The sequence below is a fragment of the Chaetura pelagica genome, unplaced genomic scaffold (genome assembly GCF_000747805.2).
Source record: "Chaetura pelagica isolate M959 unplaced genomic scaffold, ChaPel_1.0 scaffold101, whole genome shotgun sequence".
NCBI classification, from domain to species: Eukaryota; Metazoa; Chordata; class Aves; order Apodiformes; family Apodidae; genus Chaetura; species Chaetura pelagica.
In genome coordinates this window covers 5,181,267-5,191,309 of record NW_009952564.1, presented here as the reverse complement: position 1 = coordinate 5,191,309, position 10,043 = coordinate 5,181,267, and the positions used below count along the sequence as shown (strand labels likewise).

The window sequence follows — 10,043 nt, the reverse complement described above, 5'->3', positions numbered from 1 at the left end:
CCAGTACCATGTGAATGCTGAGATACCACCTTCTAAAACTCCCTTTTAAAATGTCTTCAGAAGGGCAGGTCCTTCAAATTGGCAGTCTGGATTTTTCCTTCTTGCTTAGTCTGTAAGTGTGCTTGGAGGACACACTGGAACACCTAACTTACCCATGTGGTATCATTGCTTGGTATGTTAATTTGTCAGGATATCGTCTCCAAGCATTCACTGTTCCTCCAGAATGAACAAGCAGATCTCACTTTCTGGTTACATATTTAGTTCATTGAGCCACTTCAAATGTTCTCTCCTTTTGTAGTACGAATCAAACCCATTAATCTGATGGGATCATCATGAACAGCTTCTATGTGTGCTGTGTCTTCAGCAGCCAGCTGCTCACTGTTGAGGTAAATGCAAACTTTGGAAGCCATCGTGCTGGGGTTAGATGATCTTTCTGCTTCATCGTTCTCTAATGAAGGGTCTTTCTTCCTCCTTGGTTTTCTGTGTTTTCCCTTGATACTGTGATCAAGTGAGGCATAACACATCTGATTGGCAGACTCCACCTAGATGGAAATTCACTTTATATTTAACATTCAGTAGTTATGCTTGCTTTAAAATTACGTCTCTCACTATGTCTACACTGTAATCATAACAGTGGCTGAAGTTTACCCAAACTAAATGTAAATTAACTCATTAAAAGTACAAATGATTAAGCTGTGGCAGTGCAGAAAACAGACCAACATAAGCTGGTGGTAAATTAATCAGGTTCTTAGGATAACATCAGTAAAGAAAAACTCATCAAGGTATGAGTGGAAAGATTCTTTGGGAATGACAGTAGCTTATATAATCAATCCAAGTTCTTTGCGATGCAAGACATTTGACCTGATCTTCCCACTCTTTTTTTTTTTTTTAATTAGAAACCAGTTATTAGCAACAGCATTTTTCTCCGGCTTCTCCTGTGCAGATGTGGTTCTTGTCTATATATATGATCTCATTTCCAGTACAAAATGTATGTTTCGTGTGTCTTTTCCCCTGCTTTTCTGTGTTTTTTCAAGCCAAATTGTGAAGCACTTTTGACAGGGGAATTTTCATGGATCATTCTTTCTCCGTGAAGTTAGTGAAAACAAATATCTAGACAAAAAAAAAGGATGTTTCTATCCCCCCAGAAGTATCCTCAGAGAGAAGCTAGAAATTGGTCCTTGTGAAATACCTGGAAATCAACTCAGGAAATTGATGCTAGGAATGCTTCAATTGCAGACCAATTTCAGTTGAAGCTTGCATGCTTTTAGCCATCCAGGCATCTTAACAAAACCAAAGTCAATAGAAGAAGTCTTCTTTCATTTGGTAAAGCATATAGATTTGTGCTGGGCAGAAGAGAGCTAGTCAAAGTCATGATTATCATGTGATGCAGCTTGTGTTTTCACTTGATTGATATCCAAAATAAAATAAAACTAATTATTTACATAAGCTATGGCAGTAGGTGCAGGTTTAATTTAGCCTAATCTGCATGCCTGTGACTGAGCTTCATCATGCCATATGGATGGAAATGAGCTGTCTATAATTCTTCTGCTCCTTCATTAATGACCCAGATTGAATGAAGAGTCAAGTCTGTGCTTGAATTTGCTGATGAACTGAGGCACTAATGCATGGTAATTTTTCTGATGAACAGTGTGAAGGTTTTTGTTATATGTTGTTATGAGATAAACACAAGAACTCTGAGACAGACTGCATTACCCTAATTCAGAAATCCAAAATTAAGATTAAAGATACCTGTAGCTCGTTAACTGGCCTTTCAGGCTGGGACGTCATCTGCTCGTAACAACATTCCTCTATAATTTATCAAAGTAAAAAAAAATAATTTTTTAGTCATAAAGACACACTACTGACTCTTAAAATATCAGATTAACAGATTCTCCCTGTTACAGAACTGGCTCCCCCAGTTTACTTTGGTAGAAGTTTGTTCTGTTTTGAAATCCCACAGAAAGCTCTTCCTGTATATATGGATTGGGATAAAGCTAAGAAATTCAGAGTCATGTACTGTGAAAATGAAAATAATTTCCTATTCACATGGATGGGAAGTTTCTCGTTCACTAAGTGGGCATCATTTTAGAGTGGTAGGAGGACATTTTGCAATTAGGGGGTCACCACTTACTGACGCATTTTTCACCACAGGCAGTCTTTTGTTTGTCTGAGAAAGAGGCTGTGAGTTGCAGCTGCTGGTGATTAAATTCTGTTCCTGACTTTACTTTCAGTTTTCTGTAAATTTGGTGCACGTTTTCTCATGCCATATCTCATTTTAGCCATCAGTAAAAGAAATTACTCCCTTACAGTCTTCAGACTTTTGTGGTGTCAATGTATTTGAGTGTTGGCTTAGTTAAATTTATGCAAACTTTGTATGAAAAAGTTTGGTTTGTTTTGTTGGTTTTTTCCCCACAGTTGAGTCCTTCAGTTTAGTTTTGCTTAACCTCAAAGAAAGCTAGCGAAAAAGTTGTGTTCCTGTTACTTAAATACTGCTTTACCACCATAAAGGCTTCAATAGACATACCTTCAGCATATGCAGCTCTAGATGCAGTTATATGATGTTACTGCCTTTAATATTTTACCTCTCTGCCAGTGATTATTAACTTCAGCTCAGGAAAAAAAAAAGGAAGAAAAAAAGCTGTCTGCCCACCATTCAGCCACTGGGCTTGTTTCAGTGATTTTGTCTGTGTCACTGCTGATCTATGGAGAGCCACATCATATCACTGGTGTGTGTCCCTTTCTGCCAGCTTCTGTGGAAGCATTGACTCTGGACAGTGTGTAATACATGCCTTAGATTGCTTTAACATGCATGGATGAAGATTTTATTTCAGCTGGTGCAGTTTTACATGTTGAAAAGCTCTTGGTTTTTAGGTATTTGACCGAAGAGGAACATTTGGACTGTAAAAAAATCAAATTCCGTATGAGATCTGATCTTATAAATAGTAGTACAGTAGGATGGATTTGCAGTTCTATCCCAAATATGTATTAATACAGCAATTGAAAGGGGTAGATTCTCAAGTTTGCAATTTGAGAAACACAACGAAAATGTTGGTCATTCAGCCTTTATCCATACATTTACAATAGGCTCTGAACAGATACATGTTCTTAAAGTGAAGCTTACCTAAAATATTTTGATTGAGATTGCTATAAACTGGGTCATCTTCTGTGTGATAGTTATATCTAGAAGGGGAATGGAAAATAACCTTTTAATTCACAGGATACGCTTTATTTAGGACTCCACTGTTCTACTCTAAACATTTTACACGTATACGGCAATAGCAGATTGTTTGTGATCTAAAAAATATCAGGGAAAAAGGGGGGAGCTGCAGAAATGGCTAAGTCTGTATTTTGAAGAGATTTCTTATCTAGCCAAAACCTGACATTGTCTTTCCTATAACTTAGTTTATCAAACTTAACTCAAGACTGCTAAGCTACTGTTTGTAGTTCTAAAAATATTAGTGATCACTGAAAGGAACCCAGTTCATGTCCACTGAGGCCGCTTTGCAATACAATATAAAGTACTAAATCGATCTTTTGGGACAATATTCTTTAAAAGTCCACTTAAAATACTGATGTCGACACAACTAGATACGACCAAAGTCAAGTTCAGTTTTGGATTTTTAATGGTGTTCTGTGTCTCATTACCTGGTGTTGCTTGAAAATGTTTTGAAGCATGTTTGTAAATTGGGAATTGTTAGTGCAAGGCACTTTGTAACCTTATTCATATTGCATCACTCTACTGTGCCTCATTAAGGGAATGAAATTATGCAATCTAACACCACCTGTTCAGTGGTACACTTGAACTGAACAGGCAGTAATATATAGAGACTTCTCATCTTCAAGTAAATTTGTACTTGAGGATTGGTTTTGGGTAACAGGTGTTCAAGGCCTTTCAAGGGTTAAGATGAGACCTCTTCCATTTCTGTTTCCAATAGTTTAGTTGTTGGTGTTTTTTTTTAATATTGAATAAGAGAAACAGGCTTGTAAGAGATCATGAGGTATCCAGCAGCTGTAAACAGACCCTGTTTTATTGCTTTTGAAGGTCAGGTGTAAAAAAAGTGTAAATACATTTAAATTATTGCTGCACAGGTGTTAAGTATAAGATTATAATTTACCATTATTTCTGAAAGTACTTTTAAATTATTACAGGTTTATTGCCTTCAAGTGTTAGTAAATAGTGGTTTAGCCCAATACCTCCAATTCCTTCAGCATATATAATTATATTAGCATGCAATTTTTTTTGTTGTTGATAAAATAACTGGAGTACATCCCTCCCACATGATTTTTTTTTTCCAGTTTTCTTTAGAAAACTTTATTTCCACAACCATCCTGCTCTCTGACATTTCCAGGCAGGCTGTGTGAGATACTGGATTTTCCTCCAAGTTATCCCTCCAAAGCCATCTGTCTTTATATATTGCTTATTTCACTCTGCCCAGAAAGAAACTTTTTTACCCAACTTACCTTGGACGGTTTTCTTCATAGTCTTTATACAGTTTAGCTGGAAAATTTGTAAAAAAAAAATATATATAAAAAAAATTAGGACAAAATAAAATGTGCTGTTTTAGAAGACTTCAGGTAGTTGACTCAACTGACATGCTTTTGATTTTGCTATAGCAAGTAAAATTGAAAGCTCTTAACTCTCAGGATCTTCAGTCATCTCCCTACTTTTCTCAGGTACTTTTGACTTATGCAAGAAACTTTTGTGTTACAACAGTGTGCTGTGGCTGCAAAGTCTGCATCAGTTCAGAAGAGCCCAGAAATGTATTCTAACATCTGCAATTAATTCCTTGTTTCCTGCTACTACTACTACCTTATCTTTTTCTCTGCCTAGAGATGCACATCATGTGTTCATATTGCAAGGTGAAGTGTTTATTTTTCTAGTTCTGTTGCTTTTATCTCTGAAAGAGAGATACCCTGTGATCCACACAGGCGAAGAACCTGAAGCCAAGAGGCAATGGCTACAAAGAGATTTACTTCTAGAGCTTGATTAATAACTCAGGAATGTCTGGCTGTCTATCGTCTGCTCCAAGACTCCAGAATTTACCACAGTAAATTCTGACCCATGAGCAATGCAGCATCAGCCAATCTGACCAAAACCTTGCTCACATTAGTGTTGTAAATGACTAAGATTTTTCATCATAAAAATATCTGCCTAGTAGCACTAAAAGACAGACCAAAAAGGCACCCCCTGTTCCCCATTCCACAAGACTCCAGCAGCTCTTTTCATATCCTATAATAATCTCATTCTCTTATACTTGATGAGTTCAGTTTATAAGCATAGAACTTCTGTTTATGTCATAGAACCATAGAATCAAGGTTGGAAAAGACATTCAAGATCATCAAGTCCAACTGTCTGCCCTACAACCCCCAACCACTAAACCACCTCCCAAAACATTATCTACCCATTTTTTTAACATCTCCTGGGACAGTGTCTCCACCACCTCCCTGGGCAGCCTGTTTCAATGTCAATTATGTATATATGTGTGTCTAACGTGATTGAATCCACCACTCTTTGCCTGCCCACCCATAACCGTATGGCGCAGTTTTCCCCCAGGGTAAAGGCAGCTTTTCCCCAAATGGGAGCAGTGAGAGTTGTGCAACCTGATAACTATAGAGCTGTACGCATAAAAGGGGTTGCACTGGGATAATCAATTCTGCTAAAAAAGTAATACTTAATTTTAACCAAAACCAGAGTATGACTGTAGTCACACTCTAACATAAGTTGAAAAAATCAGTTCCTTATTGTGAGTGACACATTGCCTTAAGAGTTACATTAGGATCCCATGATGGACAGCAAAATGAACCAAATAAGCATAATATGTGTACAAAGTCTGAAATTCAAATAAGAGTTCAGGAAATCGGGGAGGAGAACATTTACTCAAATGTATTTTGTGTCTGTACAACTACTTAATTTTTTTTTTTAATTAAAATACAAATTTTAACCAGTTACATTAAAAATATACTAAAAATGAAATTTCAGATGTTAAATATACACTTTAAAAACAAAAATACAGCCAGAACTAAATTTTTCATCTTGTACATGTTCTGTTGATTTGTCTTCACAGAATGGCTTTGGACAGCTGTTTTTAGCAGCACATTGGGCAGTTAGCAATCATTCTGTAATCATACATGACTCTCCTAAGAATGTTTATGTTGCATCCTCTCTACTGGAATAATTCTTGACAAAAGATAACTTTAAGACTGAAAAGAAACAATTTGTTGGCTTGAAATCTTCCAGCGCTGATGGCTTTCTTTACAGACACTCAAACTCCGTTTCTTAGAGAGAGATAATGTTACTTACCTTGTTTATTTTTCATATAGTGTGAAATGTTCAGTATCAATGAAACAACCAGAGCCAAACTCAGAAAGGCCAAAACTCCCCAGACAGAAAAATGGCACTCCATTTCTGTAACTGAAATAAAGTAATTGTATAGTTTGTATTGTCAAACAGCTTTGCTGCATTCTTTCTGGCTGGTTGATTTTTGCTTTCTGTAATTGAAGCTGCTATTTTGTTGTTTAGTCTGTGACAGCCATTGCAATACAAGCTAAATAATTAATATCAAAACCAAATGCCGAATTATAAGAAAGCAACATCAATAAACTGTTAGCAGAACTACTGTTTCATAGGAATAAAGCCAGAGGTTGGATTATTGGTTTGCCTGTAAGATGCAGTACAAATCAGAAATTACCAAAAAGGAAAAGGTGATCTTAGAAAATACCTTTGGAATAATTGTCTTTACTATTTGTAGTAATTTTTTTACTAATTTCTAGAGTTCATGAATGTAGTTCTGAAGATGAATTCAGCCAAAACAACTCACTTTACTCACAATGTCTCTGAATAATAGCTATGACAATCAGGTTTTAACAATTCATGCAGCAAATTTCAAAGGTTGGTTATGTATTTTCTTCTACCTCCTGTTAAAACCCCTTACTTGTATTCATATCCTCACTAGTTGGGAACTGGTGAACCCTTCAGACGTACTCCAAAGAAAAACCCAAACAGCTCCTGAAAAATCACTTGGTGAAAGGTGGGTCAATTTAATTGAACAAAGCCTCCATTTGCACTGAACTCGCCTCTCCTTGGAGTCATGTTAGAAACACATTGGTGCAGGAGGGTCTTTCCTGTATTTTTTTCATTTCTTTAATTCTTTAATTAACCTAGCTCATACAAAATTTACATCCCAAACCATCCTGAAGAAAACAGCCTATTTGTGACAGCCTAATGGCCAAAATGACCAGCTTTGCTGCAAAAGGCCTGCAAAGCCCTTCTCTGACAAAAGAAATGCGGAGCCAAGTACATGACTGAAAGGAGCCTGAAGCTAGATTTTTTCATTTTTCCCAGAGCATATGTAATGTTCTTCTAGATTTGGAGTGTTTAAAATAGAGTGTGGTACCAAAAACTGATGAACTCTACTATTACTGCACAGAAAAGTCTAACTGGAGCAGAGCTGTCTAGGCAGAGATTGTAGGAGACTGTCAGAGTGGGATTCGAGCAGGTCCTTAATACGCTTATTTGGTTTTGATGTAGCTGGATTCCTTTGAGAGGCTGACATTCTGCTTGCTTCTTAAAGGAAAGCTGAGGAAGAGGAGTACAGGCATACATAGTCCCTTGTTGCTGGCCAGGGATTACAGGAGGCAACGCATTTGCTCCTGCAGAGAAGACAGAGCTTTGCTCCTTGGCTGACCAGTTCCAGCTCAGTCAGCCCCTTACAAGTTTTGCTCTCTAATTATGTTGGTGCTGCAAAAGCTTTTTTGGTTCTGTTCTGAGCCACAGATGTTTTTTATGATAATGAAATGAGATAATCCTTCATAGTAAAAATCACAAATCACATGAGCTTCTATGATGCAGGTTTCCTTCCTGATCACAACTTTCTTTTAAAAAGAAAAAAACAGAGCAAATAAGATGTAATTTTCTGACAGACTTGTAACTGGTTTTTGCTCATGGTACTCTCAGTGACCATTTATCCTTCTTTTCAAACAAATTATCCAACTTCCATTCCTTTCTTTTCTCCTACTTGAGTTGTCCCAAAGGTGTTTGAGGGTTGTCCATCACTGCAATACTCCTTTCACATTGAGAGGCACCTTTTTGCAATGAAATACTGACATTCATGAGAAGACACAACACCCCCATGAAGCAGCCACATACTAGTCAAATTCTTCAGAGCAGGAATTAAAAGAAATGGAGATCTTGCCTTGAGAAGATGTTATCAGGCCACATCAAGAACCACCAGTGTTTGGTGGGTGGTTCTGGTTACTCTACAATTAGCCACTGAACAACATTTCCATCCTACGCAACCTGTCCAAAACTACAAGAAGTCTATGTCAAAATCAAGAAATTTTAAGTCTCAGTGTAATGCCTGAATAATAAGAGTCATTATTCCTTCCTCTCCTGCCCTTTTTTCTGAAGTGATACTTTTCCACTTTTCTTATGGTCATTTCATATTTATTTTCCTACAAAGTCTTTTTTTGTTTGATTGGTTTTTTCAGGGACCAAAAGCAGTATTGTGACCTAAGGGAAGGGAAGAATATGTAACTGTGACAGAAACTACAGCCCTGTGATTCGTTAAGAGTTAAAAAGTGAATAGATACCTCAGGTACAGCTGGAATCTAAGTTTGTACCTTTTCCTTGATACTGAATGCTGTCATTTACATTTCTGATACAGGAATCCTACATCTCCCTAGTGTTTCTAGAGTAGGAGGAGAGCACAGTTTCAAATCTAATATTTTCAGCTCTAAAGCGAAGTGGAGGAGGTAACCAAATTTATTATTATAAGTATTTTCATGTTTCAGCCTCAGATTTAAATTGGAAATATTTTTTATTGTCTTTGCAATGTGAGTTATTTATTTGTCAGACAACACTATTTATATTTCAGAGATTACATCGGTTTTCATTTACCCTATAAAACTATAGCAAAGGCCTTGATCAGAGACATATACAAGTGCCATTCTGAGTGCTCTGTCCTTTTTTATGTCAGTTTCAAGTTACCCCTACTCTCCAAGTTAAAAATATGAGAGGCTTTGGTTTTATGTCTTAGCCTTACAGATATACAACTACTGGCCCTTTTCCAGGTATTCTTATACCATGCTTATAGTTGTTGCCGAAATGCTGCCTCTCTGTATTTATAACTGCATTATTTAAATATTTACTGTTCTGACAATAGCAGGATTAGAATGCAACCTGAATACCTTTGTGAAGAACAACTTAACTCCTCGGTTAAATACAGCTAACTGGCTGTGCTCAAAATAAAACAACACAAAACAAGATAGGGAGTCTGTGGATGCAGAGTGAGAAATAAATAGAAAGAGAACTCTATTAGACTTCTTATAGTCTGTTCACAAATAGTCTTTTGTTCTATTATCCAATTTTATTTTTCATTCAAGTAGTCTACTGGAAAATATCACAAAACCAGATTTATTCATATTTTTACATGTTACGCATTCATTACAAAGAGCTCATAGCACGGTGTTCAGGGGCATTCAAGTTCTATTGCTGTCAAATCTAATATTTTTAAAATTTTTGTTATATCTATGAAGAAATAAGTCCTAATGAATAATTAGGACCCTGGAAACAGCACATTCTAGTTCTTATAGGATAAGCTCAAATTGCATCAGGGCTTTCTGCAATAGTCTGTCTGTGATGGGGAAAACCTAAGAGTAATAAATAGTTCATAAGAAACCATATTGAAGCTGTTCTTAAAGTAACATCCTCTTCTGTGAAAGGAGTTCATCATATGGCCAGAGGTTCCATAAGGACAACAGTTGCATTTTATTTTCAGAAAAAGATGGGACGTGTGAGTGGGGAAAAAACCGTATTTGATCATTATAAATATGTCAGTATTTTGAATACCTAGTACCAGATTCTATCTAGTATTAGTAATACATTCCTGTTTTACTGTTCTTTCATTTCTGTTTGCAAACAGGGTCAAACTTGGAGTTTATCCAAGCAGAACATCTACCTTTCACAGTTTACTCCATCTGGATGAAATTTTTAATTTTTAATTTTAGGGATGGTGTTACTTGCCTTCTCTTAGTATATTTTACAC

General features: G+C 36.6%; 1 protein-coding gene across 1 annotated transcript; it reads right to left on the bottom strand.

Annotated features, from left to right (window-relative positions):
• Positions 1 to 275: 275 nt before the first annotated feature.
• On the bottom strand, positions 276 to 6,404 carry LOC104384968 (T-cell receptor-associated transmembrane adapter 1). The gene is made up of 6 exons (XM_009993363.1): positions 6,302 to 6,404; positions 5,351 to 5,353; positions 4,462 to 4,498; positions 3,122 to 3,180; positions 1,750 to 1,808; positions 276 to 542 (listed from the first exon to the last, which is right to left on the bottom strand). Exons 1-6 carry the CDS (start codon positions 6,402 to 6,404, stop codon positions 276 to 278), a joined length of 528 nt encoding a protein of 175 aa, XP_009991665.1.
• Between the last annotated feature and the right edge of the window lie 3,639 nt (positions 6,405 to 10,043).